Source organism: Phyllostomus hastatus, unplaced genomic scaffold (genome assembly GCF_019186645.2).
Source record: "Phyllostomus hastatus isolate PE091 unplaced genomic scaffold, TTU_PhHast_1.1 phas_scaffold_11, whole genome shotgun sequence".
In the NCBI taxonomy this organism is placed as follows: Eukaryota; Metazoa; Chordata; class Mammalia; order Chiroptera; family Phyllostomidae; genus Phyllostomus; species Phyllostomus hastatus.
The window spans coordinates 6,969,294-6,992,698 of record NW_025334005.1 but is presented as its reverse complement, the minus strand read 5'-3'; the positions used below and the strand labels follow the sequence as shown (position 1 = coordinate 6,992,698).

General features: G+C 54.5%; 2 protein-coding genes across 4 annotated transcripts in view; both read right to left on the bottom strand.

Moving 5' to 3' along the window:
• The window catches only part of PTGDR2 (prostaglandin D2 receptor 2), a 29,944-nt gene extending 21,325 nt beyond the window's left edge, over positions 1–8,619 (bottom strand). The window contains exon 1 of one of the 3 annotated variants that reach the window (XM_045855273.1): positions 8,412–8,619. The gene's annotated coding sequence lies outside the window, so the exon portion shown is untranslated. Of the gene's footprint in view, positions 1–4,419; positions 4,515–8,411 lie in introns of those variants that run through there. The other 2 variants (XM_045855270.1, XM_045855271.1) reach the window with 2 other exon arrangements.
• Positions 8,620–10,961: 2,342 nt separating this feature from the next.
• PRPF19 (pre-mRNA processing factor 19) lies at positions 10,962–20,975 on the bottom strand. Its single transcript, XM_045854976.1, has 16 exons — positions 20,740–20,975; positions 18,594–18,743; positions 18,341–18,417; positions 17,553–17,694; positions 17,397–17,470; positions 17,203–17,265; positions 16,282–16,323; positions 16,079–16,153; positions 15,668–15,743; positions 15,396–15,505; positions 14,018–14,173; positions 13,745–13,814; positions 13,452–13,537; positions 12,976–13,146; positions 12,742–12,847; positions 10,962–11,127 (listed from the first exon to the last, which is right to left on the bottom strand). The coding sequence occupies exons 1-16, from the start codon at positions 20,756–20,758 to the stop codon at positions 11,030–11,032; spliced, it is 1,515 nt and encodes a 504-aa protein (XP_045710932.1). The 5' UTR covers positions 20,759–20,975; the 3' UTR covers positions 10,962–11,029.
• Between the last annotated feature and the right edge of the window lie 2,430 nt (positions 20,976–23,405).

Sequence of the window (23,405 nt, the reverse complement as noted above, 5' to 3'; positions counted from 1 at the left end):
GCGCTGGCTGGGTGCTGACCTTTGCTTGCCCACGTATGGCATGGCCTTCCTCTCTGGCTCGGCAGCCAAGGCCTCTCCGGACTGACATGGGGACCTAGGCTGCAGGTGGGGGTGGGGAAGGTGAAGGGCTCAGCCTCTGGTGGGCAGAGAATACCTGGTGGGGAAGTCAGACACCCTCCCGGGCCTTTGGTGGGGCGTGAGCTGAGAGGGTCCACACAAAGGACCCTGTAGTGCTCAAGCCAGACCAGTGGCCTTGACACGGTGCAGGGCTCCCCTGCTCTGGCCTCTTCCCTCTCTTCCGTCTTCAGGGCACTGATCAAAGGCAGGGACTCCGGAGCCAGGCTGCTCCAGTTAACAGCCCTGGCTCCGTCCCCTAGCAGCTGGGTGACAAGGGCTTACTGAACCTTCCTGGGCCCGCTTCCTCATCTGCAAGTGGGAGTGGTACCTCTCCCCAGAAGGGCGTTAGAGGGAAGGAGTTAGTAGTAGGCAAGGACCCCTGGGGCACTACAGAACCGTTAGCCAACATTTACTGACTGCTGTTCACTGCTAGAATGTCCTCTTGTTCCTACCCCAAACTTGATGCTTCCCATCTTTCTTTCTCCTCTCTTTCTCTTTCCTTCCTTCCTTCTTGACAAGTTTACAGCCCAAGACGAGGAAGGGCTGCAGGAAACTGCTGCCTTCAGGCTGTTCTAGCTGGGGGCAGCAGAACAGGGCCAGAATATCCGGGCCCTTGCTATGGAAGCCGGTTGAGTAACACCCTTATCCCGAACTGTTGTCCCCATCTGCGGCTAGGGATGGGTGACAGCTCTGTCCAATTTGCTGGCCTGGCAGGGACTACAGGGTACACTCTTCAGGATTAGCGTGAAGTCGGTGAGAGTTCTTGGCCTGCTCGTGGGTTGGGGGAGCCAGACTGGCTTGCTCTTAGACGTCGGGGTTCTGGTTCTGCCAGCTCCAGCGCTTCCTTCTTACCACACCCTTGCAGCACACACCATGTGCAGCACAGAAGGTGCTTCTATAAATGGCATCCGTGCGGTGTTGACACAAAGCACGGTTCTATAAATACTGGTTAGAATCACATAGCTGACTTCTCTGTTTTTGAGACAGACATCTTGTTTTTCCTTTTAAAAAATGTATTTTGTTGACTGTACTATTACAGTTGTCCCATTTTTTGCCCTTTGCCTGCCTCCGCTGGGTACCCCCTTTCCTTCCAGCAACCCACCCCCTTAGTTCATGCCCATGGGTTGTGCATGTAAGTTCTTTGGCTTCTCCATTTCCCATACTATTCTTAACCTCCCCATGTATTTGGCACCTACCATTTATGCTCCTCATTCCCTATACCTTTCCCCCCATTCTTTCCCTTTCCCTTCCCAGCTGATAACCCTCCAAATGATCTTCACATCTATGATTCCATTTCTATTCTGGTTGTTAGCTTAGTTTGTTTTTTAGATTTAGCCGTTGATAATTGTGAATTTGTTGCCCTATTAATATTCATAGTCCTGGTTTTTTTCTTAAATAAGTCCCTTTAACATTTCACGTAATAATGGCTTAGTGATGATGAACTCCTTTAGTTTTACCTTGCCTGGGAAGCACTTTCTCAGCCCTTCCATTCTAAATGATAGCTTTGCTGGGTAGAGTAGTCTAGCTTGTAGATCCTTGTTTTTCATCATTTTGAATACTTCTTGCCAGTCCCTTATCTGCAAAGTTTCTTTTGAGAAATCAGCTGCTACTCTCATGGGAACCATTTTGTAGGTAACTTTTTCTCTTGCTGCTTTTAAGACTCTATCTTTAACCTTTGGCATTTCAATTATGATGTATCTTGGTGTGTTCCTCCTTGGGTCCAGTTTCTTTGGAATTCTCTGAGCTTCCTGTACTTGTATGTCTATTTTGTATGTCTATTTCCTTTGCCAAATGGTGGAAGTTTTCTCTCATTACATTTTCAAATAAGTTTTCAATCTCTTGCTCTTCCTCTTCTCCTTCTGGCATCCCCATGATTCTGATGTTGGTGTATTTAAAGTTGTCCCAGAGATTCCTAAGCCTCTCATCTTTTAATTCTTTTCATGCTGCTCTGATTGAATGCTTTTACCTTCCTTGTGTTCCAAATTGTTGATTTGATTCTCAGCTTCAGCCCCTCCACTGTTGGTTCCCTGTAGACTTTTCTTTATTTCAACTTAGTGTAGCCTTCATTTCTTCCCTTAATGTTTTTGCCATATTCAATTTCTTTGAGAATCTTGATCACACCAGTGTTTTGAACTCTGCATCTGATAGGTGGGTTTTCTCCATTCAGTTTAGTTCTTTTTCTAGGGTTTCGTTCTGTTCTTTCATCTGGGCCATGTTTCTTTGTCTCCTCAATTCGACAGCCTCCCTGTGTTCGTGTCTGTGTCTGAGGCAGAGCTGCTTTGACTCCCCGTCTTAGAAAAGGCACCTGTAAGTTGTGTGGGGCGGCCTTAGGTGCTCGCCAGGGCAGGGCGACCTGCTTCACTGCCCTGTGGCTCTGTGTGGGGGAGGGCTCAGCGAGGGGACAGTGCTGCTGCCTGGCTTCTGGGGGTTTGCCTGCCACCGGCCCCATTTCCAGTCGCTTCACCCACTTCCTGTGCGTGCCTGGTGCCCTTCCAGCTGTCGCCCTGGTGGTGGATCCCAGAGTGGGTGGGTTTGTGCATGTTCTAAGTCTGCGTGGGCCCTTTAAGTGCACTCTCCTGAAAATCTGGCAGTTTCCTCCACCGCCCCAGTCCCCACTGGTGTATCCACAGCCAGAAGTGATGGGGATCTATCTTCCCCGTGCAGGAACCCTGGGCTGGGTGGTCTGGTCTGGGGCTGGGACCTCTCACCCCGAAGGTATCCCTCCCAGTTTTCATCCACCTCGTGTGAGTGTGGGGCCACCTGACCCGCCCACTGCCCCAGCCTCACTGCACTGCACCACGTCACCGCACACCTCTGCGACTCGCTCCTCCTACCCGTCTGGATGAGTGCAGCTCCTTTAAATCCTTAGTGGCCAGACTTCTTCCATACAGTTTGATTTCCTGAAAGCTCTAGTTGTTTTGAGAGCTAGTCGTAATTCTCTCTGTGGTTGCGTGAGGAGGCAAAGCGTGTCTGCCTATGCCTCCACCCTGACCAGAAATTCATTCCTTATTTTTAATGAACTTTCCCCCATAATGCGGTTAAATTATACATTTAATGGAAATTACACATTCAAGTCTGTTAAGAATAACAAGTACTGAACACAACTATGTCAGCACGTACTTCTTTGTATACTGTCTTCTTGGAGTAAATTCTGAGAACTGCTGGGCCCAAAACCGCGTCCCCCTTCCTGGTTATCCGGCTCTGGGACAGAGCAGGTCTGTTCTCCCACAGCCTGGCCACCACGGACTGGATCGTCCTGAATCTTTGCCCATCGGACTACCATAAGGCAAACAGCACTGCTGACCTAAAACGGACCTCTTTGCCCTGCCCAGTGTGGCTCAGCTGGTTGGACATCATCCCACCAAGCGAAAAGTCGCCGGTTTGATTCCCAGTCAGGGCACACACCTAGGTCGTCGGTTCGGTCCCGGTCGGGGTGCCCATGAGAGGCAATAGATGGCTATTTCTCTCCTCCTCTTTCAACTTTCCTTCCCCTCTCTCTAAAAATAAACTCTAAAATAGACCTCTTCGATTAGAAGCCAACCATCTTTACAGCCACTTGTCTTTCCTTGTCTGTAAAGAGCTTTCACTAACTAAGGGGTCAACATCCTCATCTTACACATTCCCCATGATGGAGTCGGCCACTGGGCGTTCTGTGTGGGGCCCTTCCATCCTGCTGTTTGAGAGACTTTTGTAACAGCGAGTATTTATTTCTCCCTCATTATTTCTATCTTTGAATGTGGCCAAGACCTTCCCTTACCCTCCATAATCTTTAAAGCATCCATTTACTTCTCGTCACGACACCCCTGTGGCAGTGCACATGTTTCCCTGCTATCAAGGTTCCGCAGGTACAAGAGCTTTGAAAGGTCACTTTGGGAACTGACAAGCTGCACGTAACTTTTTCTCTGCATTTCCACGTCAAAGCGTCTGCGTGCAGAAACAGTGAGGCACCTGCAGCACCAGCTGGCCCCGCCACTTCCCTCCAGGGAGCAGTATAAGCTGACTTTGCTGAATATCAAGATCTAGCCCGAATTTTGTCCAACTTAAAACTCCCTCCCTCCCCTAAAACCACCTGCTGACACAAACAGGCACCTGAGTGAGCCCCGAGAACATGTGAGTCAGACGTGATGGGGTGATAACAAACCACGTTCGCTGACCTGTGGCAGGAAGCAGGGCTGCTCGGGGGCCTGCCAGGCTTTCTCTTCCTGCCCTGTCGGAGAGGGGGCAGGGGCAGTGGCCACAGCTAGGTGGGACCCAAGGGTCTCCCCCCCGCCCCCACCAAACCCCAGGCTCCTTCCTACTTACACTGTGACTGAGATCACACCGCCGCCACGGCGCGTTGCCTTAAACAAACAGGGAGACTACTTTGGCGTGAGTGAGGTCGAGCTGCTTAGGCTGTGGCCCCACGCCCAGGCGTGTTGGTGAGCGTGTTTCCCGTGAAGGCGCCACTTCTGTCCCCGCGGCAGGAAGGCGGGAGACCCGGATGGACCTTCTGCTGTGCACCCAAGGACGGATTATACAGATACATTTTAAAAACATGTTGAACTCTTCGCTGAGCTACCATGGAAAAGAAAAAAAAATGATGTGCACCCAGGACAAAAATAAAGTAACAGCAGGAACTCGAGGGACACTCCCTTTCTATTCCGGGCCTTCCACGGAACCCTGCGGGCCCTGACGTTCCGCTTCGACGCGCACAGGGGACCGCAGGTCGAGTGCAGAGCCAGCCGAAGGCCGACCGTGGGGAGTGTAGGCGCAGGGCTGCTCCCAAAGCTGGGGCTGCGGGGGGCTTGGGGCTCAGTTCAGGACTGGAGGGGAGGTGCACGCCCTGCACAGGAGGGGTGGCAAGGGAGCCTGTCTCGATCTTGGTGCTGGATAAATTAAAAGAAAAACTTTCCTCTTCACTGGGGAGTGCAGTCCAAATTCTTAGAATGGGGGGCGAGGATGGGGGTGGGGGGACTCTCAAAAGTTCAGTTTGGAAAAAACGCAAGGGCTGACTTTAATTTAAAGTAATCCCAGGGTGACAATTAAATTAAAGTGATCCCTTGGCTTCAGACAGAAGCCATGGCAAATTCTTTCTGTAAGGATGTGATTTCTAAGTCTCAAGGAAATTCTCAGGAAATCACAAATAATACCAGCATTTCCCAAAACCAGAACCATGAGACACCATAGCCAAAAGACAAGGCACAAACTGGGAAGATACTTGCAACACTTTGACAAAGGATCGTTATCCAAAAAAAAAAAAAAGTATATACATATAAAACCTGCCACAGATCAATAAGAAAAAACAACACAATCAAAACAGGAATACAGTCAAAGGACACAAGGAAACACGTTGTCAAAGATAAACTCACGTGGCCTGTGAGTGATGAGATGCTCGACCTCGTCAGTGGTCATGGCCGTGAGGAGCAAACTTCCAGGTACTATTATTACATGCCCCCCAGACTGGTGGAAATTAACACACTAAGGACTGGCGAGGGTATAAAGACAGAGGCACTCAACAGCTGCTGGTCAGTGTAAACTGGTACGACCATGTGGAAATATGTGTCATTGCCTGTACTATCTACATAGTAAATCCTCTCCTAGGTTACTATCCTAGGGAAAACTCTTGCACCAGCACATTCATGGAAACATTGTCTATAATAGCAAAAGAAAAAAAAAAAAGAGGAACAACTTTCAGGTCCATCGCCAACAGGACATACAAATACAAGCATTGTGGGTACGTTCCTATGACGGAATTCCACAACGAACGAGAGGTTCACCTGTCCGAGGTTTACCCTTTGCAGGCTGGCCTCCCAGAAAAGGAGTTGGCCTCTTTCAAGGCTCCATGGCCTCCAGCCACTGCCGAGTGTCCAGGGCTCTGGGCAGTTACAGAGCTCGGACCCTCAGCCCCTAACGATGTCCGAGTTGGGGCTGGTGCGTCCCCAGTCATGGGTGCAGTGCGGTGACTCCTGCTGCTGGCCAGTCACATGAGCAGCTGCCACCGCACAGTCTGGGCCCAAGACACTCGATCGTGCTGGAGGAAGGCCAGTGCAAACCCCCAAACACAGCACGGCGCTGGCAGACAAGGGCTGGGACCACGGTGCTGCCACATTGTAATGTTGCTGTGCTCCTTCCCTGATGACAACAGAGGACGTGCTGTGTTTTCTACCCATGCAGCTTGAGAGCACCACAGCCCAGTCAGCCGAGGCACCCTGAGCTGGCCTCTCCCAGCATGCACTGCCCCGACGAAGGGCCAGGCAGGACCGCACCTCCGGGTGACTGCCGTCTCCAGTGCGTGCTGGTCCCGCTGCCTAGAGGGAACTGCTCGGCTGCTTGCTTTCATTAGCACAGTCGTGAGTGAACCGCAGTTGTGTGTGTCGATACAGGTAGATTTCAGGAACGATGTTGAGCGAAGGAAGTCAGAGAGCACGTTTAATGGTTTCATTTCCATAAACTCAAAAAATAAGCAACCACCCCCCACTCCCAGTACCGCAGTGAAATCATAAAGCAAAAAAAAATGATCAACCCTGATTCCCAGACAGTGGTTTCCTCTGCAAGGGAGGGGGGTCCTTCCTGGGAGCACAGAGGCCCCCAACACTGTCTTTCTTAAGCTGGGTGCTGGGTACAAGGGTGCTTACTATTCTTTAAACTGAAAAGGCATATTGTAGACACTTTTAAATGAGTCTTTCACAATTAAAAAAAAAAAACACCTTGAGATGTTGAAGACCTGTTCCACATTTTGAACACCTTCAGGTGGGATTTGAGACTTCACGCTGTTGGCTGAGGCCAGCGACCTCGTGGCCTTAATACAGCCTGTTGGGCATTCCCCCAACGTTCTTGCCCTCAGCTGCCCCGCTGTCTCTTTTCCCCTCCAGGCTTTGGCCTTGAGTGTGCTCTCAGCACTCCTTACTTCAGCAAGGCCTCTCCTTACACCAGCCACCCCTCCTCTGTTCCTCTGCTGTGTCCACCTAGTGAATTTTTACTTCTTCAAAATGAGCCAGTCACCTCTCCCCCAGCTTCTGACTTTCAAAACGGCGCCACCCCCCACCCGTGGTGGCGCCCCATCAGAACTCCAGCTCCACGGCGTGCTCGTCTGCACAGCCCCACCTCCCGGCTGGATCAGGCTCCAGCCACTTGGTATCATCAGAGCGTTCATGAGCGAAGAAGGCAGAGGCCGACCAAACCTTAATGACACAGGTGTTGGGAGTGAAGGGCCACATGCCCCTGGCAGTGTCGCTGGACGCCAGCGCTGGCAGCAGCAGAGGCCAGTGCCCAGCCACAGAGCGCTCCCTGTGTGCCGTCCTCGCCCCTGCCCCACAGATCGGATCAGCTCTGTGGGCGCCTGCAGAGGCAGACACTGGCACAGAGACACCGGCCGTGGAACGCTGCAGGGCTGGGATTCAGGCTGGGGCTTCGGACTCCCGGAGCCCACGGCTAAGTGCAACTCTACACTCCTAGGAAACTGGAGTGGGCCACCAGCTGTCCGCTCCTGTCTTAGCTGCTCATGGGGTAGTTGGCTTGGTCTCTGAGGTTGGACGGCTTAAAACCTCAGCTCTGGCACTTGCTGGGTGGCCATAAGCCAAGGCACCCTGAGCTGGTTTCATCTGCAGAGCGGGAAACAGTGCCTGTGCTGCAGAACGGGGAGAAAACCGGTGCCTTTGCGGCAGGGTTGTCCTATAGTGCAGAAAGCTCAGCCCCGGGGCCAAGGTTCTGGGACAGGCTGGTGTGACCGCAGTGCCCCCAGGTGGCTGCCTTGGACAGTGCACTGAGACTGACAACGCTGCCAGGCCCTCTCCTTCAACAGTGGAGGGACAGGGGGCTTGGGGCGGGGGTCCTCCGAGGGCTCACGTGCACGTGGGATGCAGTACACACTGGTCTCACCTCCAGCCGCTCACCCTTCAGACACCCGGGACTACAGACTGCTCCCGGACCCTAAATACAAACCTCGTGAGCCTGACGATATGGGTCCAGGAAAGGTGAACGAACCCTTTAGAATCTGAGACCACCTTCCAAAAGGTCCACCCACAAGGCAGCTGAGCCCAAACCTGGAGCTGTGACGGGCAGGAGGTGGCAGCTCCACAGTCCACTTTGGTTGAAATGACTAACCATCATCCCCCTCCTCTTACATACCAGGGAGAGACATGGAGACAGCCCCAAGGCTGAGTCTCTGAAGGGGCAGGACAGCAACGAGGACACGGCCCCACGCTTGAGGTAAAAGTCTGGCTGGGAGACAAATGCACAAGCACCTCCAAGGCAACGCGGTGGCAGCTATGCCAGAGCCGTGAACCGCAAACCGAGGGCTGAGCGAGGTCACTCACCTGCCAGGACAGAGACGGGCGCCAGGGGCTTCCCGGGGTCAGCCTGCCTGGGGAAGGAGACTCCAGGGAGAGCAAAGTAGCAGCAGCAGCAGAAGCGGTGTTGGCAGAAGTGTCGGCGGTGGTAAAATGTAGCAGGAACAGAAGTGGCAGTGGCGCTAGTGGCAGCAGGAGTGTTAGGAACAGAAAGGGCAGCGGCAATAGAAACACAGGCGGCACTGACCATGAGCGGTCACTGCGGAAAGCGCTTCTCATACACTAATCCCCTCAATCAATGCACTAAATACAGCATCCCCCACCCGCCCCCGCCTCACGAAGAAACTGGGAGAGAGAAGTTACACAACCTGCCCAAGGTCCCACACGGAGCGCCACAGCCAGGGTCGAAGCCCGGAGCCCGTGTCTGGAGTCCGAGCTCCCACCCTCCACCCTGACGGCAGAACAGGCGGCATGAGGACCCACAGGGGGGCAGCGAAACCGCCCAGGGCCGCTGGACTGCAAGGCTGTTTTGAGAATGGAGACAAGGTATGCACAGTGTCTCCCACACGACTCTCTGCTGACATGAGAGGGGACACGACAGACACGGAAGGACTTCAGAGCCTTGTGACCCAACCACTGGGCTCCCAGGGGCCAGGACGCGGGCCAGACCCATTCTTCTAGGGCTGTGGCTCCGGTCCCCTCAACACGCATGCCATTTCCTTCCCATTCCCGCAGAAACACACACACACACACACACACACACACACACACACACACACACACAGTGGACACACCATGTGCCCCTACCCACACCTGGGTCCCCCAGGAACCCGCCCTCACCTCTTCAGTTTCCTGGAAGGTCAGACCTTACGAGCACGCACGAAGACCTGGAGCACACACGAAGACCTGGCCAGAAGCCGTCAGGTTGGCGAGGGCTGTGCCAGCCCTGGGGTCCCACTCGGCCTCAGGGTGCACCCTGCCCCAGCCCTGCTAGTCCTCCTTCTTCACTCAGTTCCCTCCCTCCTCCTCAAAGTATGCCCCAGCTCGGGAGAACAGCACGAAGCTCTTCTCTTTACGGAGGATCATGGTACTTTCCGAATCCTAAGAAATAAATGCCCCAAAGCAGCTGAAGGACATGTGACCCACACCCATGTAGACTGACAAATGTCGGGGACCCGGCGTTCCCGACACCGCTCCCGCCGGCTCTTGGGAAGGCAGCCGGGCGATCCGAGCGAGCAGGCGGCTGCGTGCGCCGGCAGGCTCACCACGGGCCTGCTCACAGACGGGCGACGGAGCTCCGGCTTGGGTCCCAAAAGGCGAGTTCAGTGGACAGTTTACAGGGGTCGCAGATACACATAAAGGCTTCCCAGGTCAAATATTCGAGAACTGGGTTAAATAGTGAACTGGTTTCTTTCCTGCAGGAGTTTTCAAAGGTTTTACTGGCTGCTCAGCATGCCCGAACTGACTTGACCACGGACCCAGCCCACACACACAGGCAGGGGGTCTTCTGTTGCATCAGTATGGACCCTGCTTCGACCCACAGCCCTTTCCAGGCACCACCGTGCCTCTGCCCCCTTCCTGGCACGTTCCTCACCTGCAGTCACTGACCCCCACGCCTCCGCCCACATTCTCGTAACCCGTCCCGTCAGGGCTCCACCCAACACCAGCTGGGACTGCTCCTGCGGACCACGGACCTCCCCGGCCAACCTGGTGGTCATCACGCTGGCCGCCTTCCTATCCCCCCTCCCACACCTGGACCACTCCGGCCTCCCTACGTGGTGCATTTTGTTTTACGATTTACTGGCCGTCTCCCCTCGAGCCAGCCCCCTTCCGATTTCCAAATGCCGGTCACAAAGTCTCCGTTCTGATTCCAGCCAGCCGGGGGCAGGCTTCCCACCACTTCCAACTCACACGCCCACAGCTCCGCACCGCACCGGCAAGAAAAGGCCATCTTGCCTGCGCCTCTCCCTCCCTGCCAGGCAAGTAAGTGGCAGCACGAGCGACATGTCCAGGGCCACGAAGACACGTTCTGGCAAACGGCTTGTCAGGTTTGTTTTCATTTTCTCTGACTTCTGTTGTGCGATTTTTAAAAAGGGGTGGGGGGGTGCGAGTGACTGCCAGGCTGCCAAACGCCCACACCCTGCAGCGCACCCCCCCTCCCACCCGCCCTGCGCCCGTGTTCCTGCTACAGATACACACAGGGAGGGGCTACGTTTATCGTTTTCTTTTTTTAATGAAACTAGATCACTGCTTACAAAACCCTGCGTGAGCCCTCGCGCCCATCCCTTCAGTTCCCTTGGCTCGGCTGGTCCCCGTCTCCCGGGAACCGAAACCAGGTGGGTGTGGAACGGCCACCACCATCAGTGACCCACACGAGGGGAGAGGCCTGGGTTCCGCCCTGAGCCTTGGGAGGGGGCAGGGCTGCCTCCCGCGTCCGCCCTCGTCAGGCCTGGGGGCTGCACGGAGGAGGGCAGCCCAGGACACCACGGCTCTTGGGCCACCACCCAGACCAGAGTGAAATGATGTGAACGCCCCACCCGTGGACCCCTCCCCCCCAGTAGTCTCTCCCCGTCCTCCCCCCACCCCAACCCTAACTCTACCCCACCACTGAGATGAGGCCCAGCTCCTGTCGGAAGGGACGGGGCCTACAGGCTGTAGAACTTGAGGCTCCTGTCCATGCCCGTGGAAGCGATGAACTTGGCGTGGTGCCCAAAGGCCACCCCTGTGGTCAGGCCGCTGTGCTCTGAGGAGAGAAACAAGAGGCATCGGTGAGAGGCTTCTCCCTTCCCATCCAGTCCCGCCCCCAGCGCTCATTACCACGGTGCACCTGACTTGTCTTTTTCCCTCCCGCTGCACACTCCCGCGGGCAGGGCTCCAGCCTACTGCACAGCGTTCACCTGCAGGGCCTCACGCAGGGCCTGGCATATGCACAGGGCTGGCACTGGAGTTTGGCTGGTGGGCATTTCACTCGAATGGAGGACTATCCACTCCCCTCACCTAAGCTCTGGAGGCGACTGCGATTCTGCTCGGGTGCTGGAGCTGACCGTGAGCTGCGCAGAGATCACTGACCCACGAAGCATGCAGAGTCCCGTTCGCCCCATTGCACTTGTTATTTTTTAAATTTAGCTGAGTTTTCAGCTCAGTTTAAACCTCGGTAATCAGCCTATTGGGACCTATCTAGTTCTAACTCTTCGCATGTAACTGGAACAGCCCATCAGCTTGTTCTAGCTCCTGGGGTTCCGGCTCCAGGGAACCTGGGCCCCGAACACAGGGCAGGGCTGGGGTGGGGGCAGAGGAGGCTGGGCAACACTCCCCACAGCACTCGGGCAGTCCATGAACATCAGTGCAACCTTCTCCGGGCAAGTTTAGGGTCACCCCCGGAGCCAGCCAGCTCCCCACTACAGCCCCCTGGCTTCCAGCCTGCCACTCCGCCTCCCTCGGCTCCACGTCGCAACACCAGGTCCAGGGAGCGCTCGCACCCACGGGCCAGACGGTTAGGCCGGGACGCCTCTGAAACACCACACACTGGGCAGGGTCGGGAGCGCATGCGGCTGGGAAAGTATCTGGTGTCCTGCCCACAACCTGCTAAAGGGGGCAAGAATCCTAGCAACAGAGACAGCAGCCGCTGCCAGTCATTCAGCTCCCAAGTGTGCAGCAGGCACCCCGTCACCATGCATGCCACCCCGAGTCACCAGCTGGCACAATCTGCAAACCAGTACCTACACACCCATTTTAAAGATAGAGAAGCTGCAACACTGATGGGAAAGCCATGCACCCAGGGCCATATGGCTGTCAGGAGGCTGGAGAACCCGTTATCCACTGTCTCGGCATTTTGTGCCTTTCTTCTCTCGCACTTACCATCGCAATGAACTGTTTGTGAAGTCACTTACCCCTGCCTTCCTAGCCTGACTAGAAATTCCCTTAGGGTGAAGACCCGACCTCTCGTACTCACGGCTCTAATCCCACAAAGGACTAGGACACAAGACTGAATGGTGACGATGGCGGATCCTTTCTATGTGCCAGACACTGTTCTAACACACTCATACCCGCACTCATCTAAGCCTCACATCGACCCTACTAGGTACGTACCATTATCAAGCCCCAGGGAGACTAAGTAACTTGCTCTCTGTCACACAGCCTGCAGAGGCAGAGCCAGCATGTAAAGCCAAGCTCCCTGACTCTTGAGTCCATCTTCTCAGTCACTACAGTCTACTGCCTCGGGGAGTGGTTAAAAGCTGCTGAGGCAGGTTAATGCCGGCCCCTCGAAACTCCTCACCCAGTGCGACTGCCCCACTTCCCTCTGGGCCAGAGCACCCAGAGCACCCAGAGCACCCAGGGTCCCAGGGCCAGCCTCTACCTGTGAAGTGAAGAATCTCTGTCCACTGTTTGCAGATGTAGATCTGGACGTCCGTGCCCCCCAGGGCCAGGTAGGTGCCGCTCTGGTCGAAGATCAGCGACTTCACCTGCCAGAGCCAGAGCAGAAGTCACACAAGGGGAACAGAAACTGGGGGGCAATTGGGAGTGAAGACAAATTCAGTGAATCATGGACAAGCGAGGATGAAACCGAGAGACATGGGGGAGGGGGACACACCTCAAAGTTGTTATCCAGCTGCAACGTCTTAAAGTTCTTAAGCTTCCGCAGATCCCAGAGCTTGACGGAGGAGTCGTCGGCCGCGGTGGCCAGGTAGTAGCCGTTCTCGGAGAAGGCAATGCTGGTGATGGGGCCCGAGTGGCCGGGGAAGTTGGCCACGTTGGTGCGCTCCTGCAGACGGAGGGCGGCGAGTGAACGTCACCCACAGGCCGTGAGAGGGAGGAAACGAAGCTCACCAGACGCCCACCTCTAGGAAGTCTCCCTGCCCATCTCTGGGAGAAGGGCGGCCAGCAGGAAGAGCAGGGGTGGGGGGCCCAGCCCGAAGACCCCAGACCACCCCAACCACGTGACACACACAGAGCCACCACCTCCCCACCCCGGGAGAGCCCCCGGACCAGAGGCCGTAAGCACGTGATCGCACTGAGCAGCCCTCAGAGCTCTGACCCTGGGGCCTGAGGGAGGCCCCCGCATCCTACCTTCAGGTCCCAGATCTTGATCTGAGAGTCCATGGTCCCTGTTCCAAAAATGAGTCCATCGGGATGGAACTGCGCACAGGTGAGAGCTGTGGGGAGGGCAGAGGGACCTGCGGTCAGGGCCCCCTGGGGGAGACGAGGCGCGGCAGAGGGCGGCCTCCCCCCCCCCACTCCCCACTGTACCCAGAGCCACGCCTGGCACTCAGCAGGCACTGGCGCTACGTGTACTTTCACAGGAACAAGGGAGCAGACACAACACAAATGTAAACAACAGCCAAGGAAGAGAGACAGCTTACAGCAGCCGGAGGTCTCATCTGTCACCTTGGTGAGCACACGCCCTGTCTGGATGTCAGAGAAGGCCCAGTACTAGAAAAACCAAGACAGCGAGGCAGTGAGAAAGCGGGGCCCTTTGGGGAGCAGAGAGCCTGGCTCGGCGAACCCTGTGATGGCTGGCCCCTCTCGGCAGGGGCCACAGCCTCCCTGGGGTTCTGGGGAGACGGCTGGGGTTGGGGAGCTGTCCCTCCTCCCACATGTCCAAGGCCCCTGCAGGACCCTGGCTGGGACCACACCTGGTCATCAGAGGAGCTCAGGAGATAGTCACCAGTGGCGTGAAGGCTGAGGCCTGTCACCGCGCTCTCATGGGCCCGAACAACCTGGACACAAGAGGCATTCGGGACGGACCAGATCCTGATAGTGGCATCCGGGGAGGCAGAAAACACCAGCTCCTAGAGGAAAGCAGAGGCTGACTGTGAGACAGAAGAGACAGACCGTACGTTCTCCCGAAAGGGGCTGGGGACAGCTGCAACCCCAGCAAGTGCTTCCCCTTTCTGCCCTGCCCTGCCCTGCCTGGAACCACCCACCAATGATGCCAGGACGGCCACTGGTAAATGACATTCAAATAGTAAATCCAACAGGATTGAGTCTTAGAGAGGAGGCCTCGCCACCTAGTGGTAAAAAGCATAACTGCAGCAGAGTGCAATATCCTACACCTTCAGGGTACCGGGGCTACTCCAATTGGGGAACAGAATTGCTTCTTCTACGTAAATAAGCACATGCAGCCAATGCCCGCTGCCTCAGGCAGTGCAGGTCTGAGCCGTGCTGGGTCTGCAGGGGGCTGCAAGGGCATGTTCACTGTCTCCCATGCTTAAGAATTCTTAGAAAAATTTGTGACAGGGAGAGAACTTACATAGCGTCACCAACTAATGACTTGTCAGGACATTAAAAACTAAGGTAAAGCCAACCGTCATCTTTTGCCAATGTGATATCACAAGAGAAAAATATCAACACCCAGTAGTTAAGAGAGGGGTGCTTTCATCTGAATGAATTTGTTTTTATGAAAAACTCCCCGTTACTCTTCCGTTCCTCATTTCCAGAAGGTACCGGGAAATGCTGACTGTGAGAAGCACAAACCCAGCCACACACCCAAACCCAAACTGCCCCGCATCTAAAAATTCAAACCCCACCACGCCACGAGTCTGGTGTCATGAGCTGCGCTGGCCCTCTGAAACAGCAGGCCCCCACCTATCTAATACGCCCCCTTTCCACAGCCAACACCAGGTCTCTAGCCCCCACTCCCGAGGACCACGGGAATACGCCTTCAGATTGAGTCGAGATTTGGTTGAGCTGTTTTCCGTGGTTTGTGTTATAAACACAGCAGGGTTTAGTCCTTTTTCTAACACAAACGATTTCAATGAAGATGCTTTTGGAAGCTACATATTACCTCTCTCCACCTGGTCTGAAGACCCGTTTTAGTGGGTCCTGTAAAGGGGAACCCCACGACTCCAAACAGAGGCCCCTAAATGTCTACTCCAGAGAGTCAGAGCTCTTTCTCAGGCCTACTTTGCTTTACCAAGGAGAGAGCGGGGGGCGGGGCGGGTTCTGGGACCCCAAACCACTGAAACAGGGCTTGGGAATGCGGGACCCAGAGTGGCCAGGAGAACCCCTTACCTGGGAAGGGTGGAACACCACACTGGTGACTTTCTTGGTATGGCCTTTGAGGGTGGCCAAGATTTGCTCAGAACTCTTGTCGAAGACAACGACATTTTTATCCGCCCCACCTGGAAAGGGCGCACAGGAGATCCAAAAACGAGTCAAGTTCAAGCCCTTCCAGGTCCCTCTACTGAAGGAGGCACTTTTGTCCCCAGGCCCACGCACAGGACAGGAGCATGAACCTTCACTGCTGCCCCCACCACAGCCTGCTGGGCCAGGCCCGCTCTCACCAGTGAGGATCTTGTTGGTGTCGGAAGGGCAGAGGTCCAGGGCGAGGATCCCGGGAATGCTGGCACTGTGCAACCCCTGTGCGCACCAAACTCAGTCATGGCCGAGTCAAGGCAGGCCACAAAGCCACACAACTCCCCCACGGCCAGCCCGACCCCGGGGAACAAGCGTGACTTGTGTTCCTTATCCACGGCACTTGGCCTTCTGCCCGGATGTAGTACCTCCCTCCCTGCACTACCAGGAAAGCCAGAGCTGGGCAGGGAGAGGAGCCCTGGCAACTCAGCAGCCAAAGCTAGAAATGGGGCCAGAGGCCCTGGACAGCTCTCTGCCCAGTGCGCTCCAGGCTGGCCTGCCCACCCAGAAACAGCGCCGAGGGCCCAGTGTGTATGAGTCAAGAGGACCCAGCCACTCACCACATGGGATGCCACCTGCCGGTACTTGCTGAGCTCTTCTGGCTTCACGAGCTCCTCAGGCACAGTCTTCCCTCTCTGAGGAAAAGCGAAAGCCCCCCCAAGGAAAGCGGCGGTGAGTGCAGGGCTCGGCCAGCCGCCTTTCCAAAGGGCTCAGCTGCCCCCACCTGGCCAGCTCTCTCTCCTGGCTGTGGGAGAAAACTCACCTTCTTACGCTCCGTGGTTAGCACAGTGGCCTTGTCTTGAAGCTGGGGAAGAGAGGAGAATACACTTAATGTGAGACAAGTTATTTTGCCAAGACATCGGCATGTTGGATGCTGGTAACACCGGCAAAAACTCGTTATCTGCTGAGGTCTGTGCTACAGGCTTAGAAGCACCACCTCTTTCTACTCTCACTCCAGGCTCACGAGGTGGGTGTTGATGGCCTTGTTCCACGGAGGAGGAAACTGAACCTCAGAGCAGTGAAGTCACTTGCCCAAGGCCACAGAGGTGACAAATGGCTAGGCGAGGAGAGAGCCAGTTCTGCAGAGCCCCCAGACCAGGTCTATGCCGCTACAATGAGTGCCGAGAGGCAAGGCAACAGTCTGAACTGTTTGGCAAAGACAGAAACTACCAAGCCCTGCAAAGGGGGCTCCGCAAGTGTAGCAGAGCGCTGGGCCGGATGTCAGGCCAGCTCTGCATCTTGTGAGCTGCGCCTCTGAACCGAGTCTCAGATTCTCCATCTGTAATATAAAAGTGCTAGCTCCTGTCCTGTCTCCCTCAGGGGAAAAAAACATGAAAAGATGTTTTCATGTTTTAGTATCTGCAAAGTACCTCAATAACAAGAAGAGCTACAAGCTGCACTTATCAGTGATCAGTCTGTTAAATTCCCGTAAGTCTACGCAGTAGGTACTACCATTCCCACTTCAGAAGCAAGGGAAATGAACACAGAAGGGTTGCCTAACTCAGTCCAAGGTCATAACGTCTATAAATGGTGACATGAAAATACCAACCCGGGCAGTCTGGTCGGAGTCTGTGCTCTGCATGACTCTCCCCTTTCCCCACGTGGATGGGGTTTCTGTTCATACGGGACTCGGGGTGAACAGCGAGGGCCCACAGCACTCCCATCAAGTAAGAGCATGACCTACCTTCTGGATAATCTCGGGGGTCATTCCCACCAGCTCGCCCAGATCCATCGGCTCGCCTGCACCCTGCATAGAGGGAAGGTGAGGGTGAGGGAGGCATGGAATGCCAAAGACACTTACAGCAGAGCCACACGAGCCACTGCACACAAAAGGGCAGCTGGCAAAGGGGGGGGGGGTGGGCAGGGGACAACACTCACCACAACACTTGGCTGTGAGCTCGGCACAGCCTGGGGCACAATGAGACCGGCCTGTGGTTTCAGGGTAGCCAGAGCTGAGAGAGAAGACAGTGTTAGCTATGGGATACGATGAAGCAGGACCAGCCCAGAGTGGGGGGTTGGGGGGAGAGGCAGCACCTTCTCGGGCAGCAGTGACTTCCTTGGTGAGACGGGCAATGACACGGCAGGCGGCGTCGTGCTGGTAGAGTGCGTGGGACAGCTCTTGGCGCGTTGTCTGCAGCTGCTGGCGCAGAGTGAAGCTGTGCAGCATGACCGCGTCCTGGGAGGAGGAAACATCACTGTGAGGGGGTGGGGAGGAGCCAGGAGCACCCAGCACTCAGCCCTGGCACAGAGGGCACTGTCTCCATCCTGCAGCCTAGACCGGTATCTGTGACCCAAAGGGCACACAGACAGGAGTGGGAGCCAGCTCTTTCCCACGCCCACCTTCACTAGTTCACCAGCAAATCTCAGATGTCATGCCATCACCTCACCAAGAGGGGGTAACAGTGCCGCCGCTGTCTGCTGACTGCCCTTGCTGTGTCAGGCACCGTGCCAGGCAGTTCCTCAAGAGGCACTCACTCATTCACTCAAGTGTTAGTGCTCTTGGTGCTGAGGACACGCCCACAGATGAAACAAGCCCCTGATGTCATGAAATTTACACTTTACTTCTTCCCAAGCCCTGAGAGGCACTAGTTCATGCTGTACCGTCCAGATAACTAGAATGCGCATGTGAGCGACTTCCCTAATGTCACATGGTGGTGGAGCTAAGCACAGAGCCCAGAGCTGTGTGACTGCAGCAACCAGCTCCTCCCCGACGAGCATCCTGCCCCTCCAGAGAAAATAATGCTCCACCATTCCCACCCCCAAGTCCTAGTCCAGCGATGTCTTCGAGTGAGGAGGACATCGACTCTTCCCCAGGCACTCACCCACTCATCCTGTAAGGCTTTCAGAATGGCGGGGATGCTGGTGGCTGAGGGGGGCTTGGGCCGGATCGGGTGAGCAACTGCCGAGAGAGGAAAAGCAGGCGTGAGGAACCATAAGCCTGGCTCCTCTGCCACTCTTCTCCCAGTAGCTTTCATGAACAGGCCATCCTCTCTTCCCCCCGAGTGCTGACACCACCGTCCGCCCTCTCCAGCTCTGAGCTAGGACGGCCCCAGCCGGAGGCCAGCCTCTAGGCACCTTTGATGTCGATGAGCTGCTCCTCGGACAGAGGCTGGTTGTTGATGGGGTCTGTGCCGTTCTCTGCGATGTACTTCTCGATGAGCCGCCGCTCGTAGACATGATTGGAGACAGGGGACACACACGGGTGCTCCGGCACTTCATTGGAGACTGCGGAGAACAGGCAGGCCAGGGAACGTGGGGCGGTGAGAGGGGCCTTGGGCCGCAGGGATGCCTTCTCTGCTGCTGGCCTCAGCAAGACCGTCCCCACACTCAGCGAACAGGTATCAAGACATGACACCAAGCCAGTTTTGAACTGTCCCCAGAATGCTTTCTGGCTACACAACTAGCTTCTCCATCAGTCTCTGACAGTCAGACAGCCAACAAGCAATTACTGCACAGCTACTGTGAGCCAGGCACCCAGAGAGCCGTCAATCAATCATCCCTGCCCTCCACTTTTGAACAAAGATGCTTGGGCACCATTACACTCCAGGACACGGAGCAACACACGAAGCCACTCAATCTCAGTCCAGAGCAGCGATTTTCAACCTTTTTCACCTCACGGCACACTTAAACTAATTACTAAAATTCTCTGGCACAGCCAAAAGTGTATTATATTTTTTGCCAATCTGACAAAAAAAAATAGGTATAATTTTGATTCACTCACACCAGACAGCTATTGCTGTGTTGGCTATTGTTACATTTTTATTTGACAATCTAAGGGCAAAGAGGTCAGTGTCCCTGAGGAAAGAGTCAGGTATCACATGTTTTCAAAATTCTTGCAGCATGCCAGCTGAAAATCTCTGGTCTACAGCCTACACGGACCACCAGGCAAAGGAATCACAAAGCGGTGCAGTAAGTGCTATAACAACACAAATGTGTTGTGCATGTGCATGTTGTCTACTAGTCACCCAGCAAGCACGCCTGTCCACACTTTCCACAGATTCACGCATCCTTACAGCCACCCGCAGCAGAGTCCTCGTTTGCACGCCATCTCAGCAGCCTGCGCACCTCCTGAGGACAGAGGTCGAGGCTGCCCTCGGACGGTGCCCATGCCCCGCAGGCACCTGGGCAACACCTGCCAGCTGAGCGCACGAGAGGAAGGACGGTGCTGGGGATGTGGGGGGAAGCTTCCTCACGACCGAGAGCAAACAATTTAAATGTGAAAATACTCTGCAAACGGTGACTTCTTCAACGTTAAGTGTCCCTTTTCTTAGCCATCACAGCCCTTCCTTCCTTCCTTCCTCCCTCCCTGTTTTTGCATTTAGGGAGAGATTCTAAGAGTAAAGGGCTCAAGAGTTAGGAAGCAAACAGAGAAAGGGATGAGAAACTAGTGATGAAACAATGAGAATGGAAAACATCATCTTTAGGCCACAATAAAATACCAAAAGGGAAGACGGCACAAGCCTGAAAAAAGCATGGATTCGGGATCAGAGAACATAGCTCCATCGCTCAGCTCTGCCACGTAACTGCAGCATCAGATAAACCACGCTCTCCCTGAACCTTACATCCTCATCTGAAAAACAACGGCCCTTTGCTTCGCCTTTGGAAAATTCTTGTGAGGATAAAATGAGCCCACAGCCTTGGAACCGCACCGTAAACTACTGAAGGCTTTATAAACGCACGCTGTTTTCATTAGTCGCACAGGGTGAGTCTGGGAGATCGAGACATGGCTTCCAGCCCCGCCGCTGACTCTAACTCACTCACTCCGCAAACTGCAGAAGCTCTGCTAGCCCAGCGGGAGCTCAAACAACACCCAGTGCAATGCTCTCGTTTTGCAGAAGAAACTGACCCAGAGCCCAGCACCAGGTCACAAAGCCTATCGGAGGCGGATCCTGCACCAGCCTTGGGTATCCTGATTGCTACACCAGAGCTGGCTTCCCTGCACCAGCTCCCTCTGCCCAGGCCTCAATTTCCACTGCGTATACGAGGTGGCTAGCCTGTGATGTCACGATAATAAACTTGAGGCGTTACGTAAACTCTAACGCGCTGCGCAAATGCATCCCTCGCTGAGGAGGACGACCCCCGTCCTGACAAGCCGCCGCCATGCTTCCCGAAAGCCCCGTTTTCACCTCCGGCCCTGCCCCGGCGCCGCAGCGGCCTGCAGATCCTCCCGCTCGGCTCTCCGGCCTCCTGCGACCCGCGATCGGCCGCAGCCGATACTCACTAGAGCAGATTAGGGACATGGCTCCGTCGCTGTGCTCCGAGGCGCCACACACCGGGCTCCCGGATTAGCTTCGGAGCTGCCGCGGGCCAGTTCTTGTTCCCCGCTGCTTCCGGGACGCTCCGCGGCGAGCGGGGAGAAGCCCCGCCGAGCGAAGATCGCGTAGCCCTTCACGTGGGACTGCGGCGGATCGCGCGCCTCAGACTCCTGCACCCAACGGAAACTGCCCTTTCCCAGAATGCAGCCGGGCAGGAAAGGGCCCGCCAGAGAACACTCGGCTATTTCCGGACCAACGCGGCTCCTTCCGTAAAATGCTCCCCTCCGCCGGAGAAGAAGAGATCCGGAACTACATTTCCCATGATGCAGTGGGAATGGAAAACTAAAGCCTTTCAGCAACATTTTTGAGATCTATGTGCGCTGGGCCATGGGACCATAGTCTTTGCAAACTCTGGTGTACCCGAGAATTTCCTGACGAACTTGCTAAAATGCATATTCCTGAGGTCAGCCTTAGCAAGCCTGTATTTTCGGTGCGTGCCCCACGTGATTCCGAGGTGTTTCTTTGACTACCCTTTGAGACACACTGCTAGGTGACCCGGTGAAGAAAGCACAGACACAGATGGATTGAGAGACTAACACTAGCCAAGAAACCGTTCGGGTCCTGCCTCTACTACCAGTTTGCTCTGCAATCTTGGGCAAGTCTTGAACTTCTCTGCCTCTTTCCTACATGACGTTTCGGTCCCTTCCAACTCAGATCGTGTAGAATTCTTTGTGGATAACTATAAAATAAAGTACTCCCAGAAGTCCTGTACCGAACACGTGGTGTGGGCTGTAAGGGATCCAGACCAGCAACAGGACAGACAGGTGTGTTCAGTTAAGTCTTCTTCCCTGAAGAGTTGTGATTCTGACTTTGACATGGAGCCAAATGCAGATAGAAGAGAACAGAGGGCATCCCAAGAGGAGGAGCAGCACAAGCAAAGGCTTGAAGAGGAGAATAAAAGTTGCAGATCCTCCCGCTCGGCTCTCCGGCCTCCTGCGCCCCGCGATCTGCCGCAGCCGATACTCACTAGAGCAGATTAGGGACATGGCGTAACTCTGCAGGTATGGCCGAGTTGCCGAGCGCCTGGACTCGGAAGTCAGATTGTGTGCGCTCTAATCCAAACTCCACCCCGCTAGTAAACTGTGGAAACTCCTCTGCCCAATTCCCTCATCTGTGAAAGAGGGCAGTGATAATAAAGGTTGAACTAACTCATAGGGTTGAGGTGAGGACTTAATATTTAAAAAGTGCTTCCAACTAAACTTGACACATAGTTAAGTACAATGTAAATATTCGTATTTGTCCTCATTATCCTGAAGGCCAAGCAAGACTGTCCAGACGAATATCAACTCTCCCCTGCACCAGCAAAATAGCATTCTAATTGGTCTTGCATCCTAATTGGGTCCACTTCCCAACGAACAGCCAATCATCTACTTTCAATGAAAAATCAATTTCATTACTCCCCAGGCTTTCATTCATTCAAATATTGATTAGGCGCCTCCCTTGTGATAACTGGAGGTACAAATGGTGAACAAGAAAGGCAAGGTTTCTGCTTTGTTGGAGCTTACATTCCAGGGTCGCGGGGCAGGGGAACACATAGACGCCTAGACAATCAACACATGAGAAAATCCCAGGGTGGTAAATCCTAAGAATAAAGCAAATCAGAATAAAGGGGATGGGAGGTGCTGTAGATTGGAGGGATGGGCTACTTTAAGCAGGGAGGGCATCTCTGAGGAGGTGACATTTTTTGTTGAGACCTGAACGAGGGTGTTTCTGGCAGTGGAAGCTCTTCCCCTAAGTACTGCACCGTTTAGTCCACACTGATCTCCACAGTGTCACCTCATCTCTCTCCAGCCACACTGGCCTTTCAAGTTCTCAAACTTACCTGCCCACTCTGGCTGGTTCCAGTACTTTTGCCTGGAACATTTTCCTCAACCCCCTCCTTCCCTTCTCCTCTCATACCTTCCAAAGCAAACTTCAATCTCACCTTAAATGGGGCCTTCTTCTGGGGCCTTTTCCTTGACCCCTAACTGAAGTTTAGTCCCCACCACATCCTGTAATTCTCCTCTGAGCCATTCTGGGTAACTATGACCATTGAACTGTTAACAAGTATCTGTTTGATGTCTGGGCTTTCCGCTAGAATGTGAACTGCAATGGCAAGAACCCCCAATGTGAACTCCTGGTCACCGTTGTTTCTCAGTCTGACACAATGCCTGACACAGCAGGAGCTTCCTAACTTGTTGGATGAATGACAGGCTGCATGATGGGCCAGGTATCTATCTCAAGTGCCTGAATGTGGCAGAAACTAAAATGGATCCATTTGGTTTGGGCCTTGAACTAGAGGTGGTTAGGCTTTTTGGGGGGTCAACAGCAGAACAGCAGTTGAGCTAGGGAGTAATAACCACACTTCCAGAAGATTCCTCTGGAAGATACCAACTGGGTGGGTTGGAGAGGGACAGAGTAATGGGAGAGAGACCTAGTAACTCATTTAGTGAGCAAATCTTTATTGAAGACCCACTGTGTGCCAGTCAGGCACTGTACCAAGCAGTGGAGATACCACTGTGAGTGAAACCAGAGGTATCCCTCTGCTGAGGAGTTTATGGCTGTGACAGAAGAATGGAGGAAAAGGGGGGTC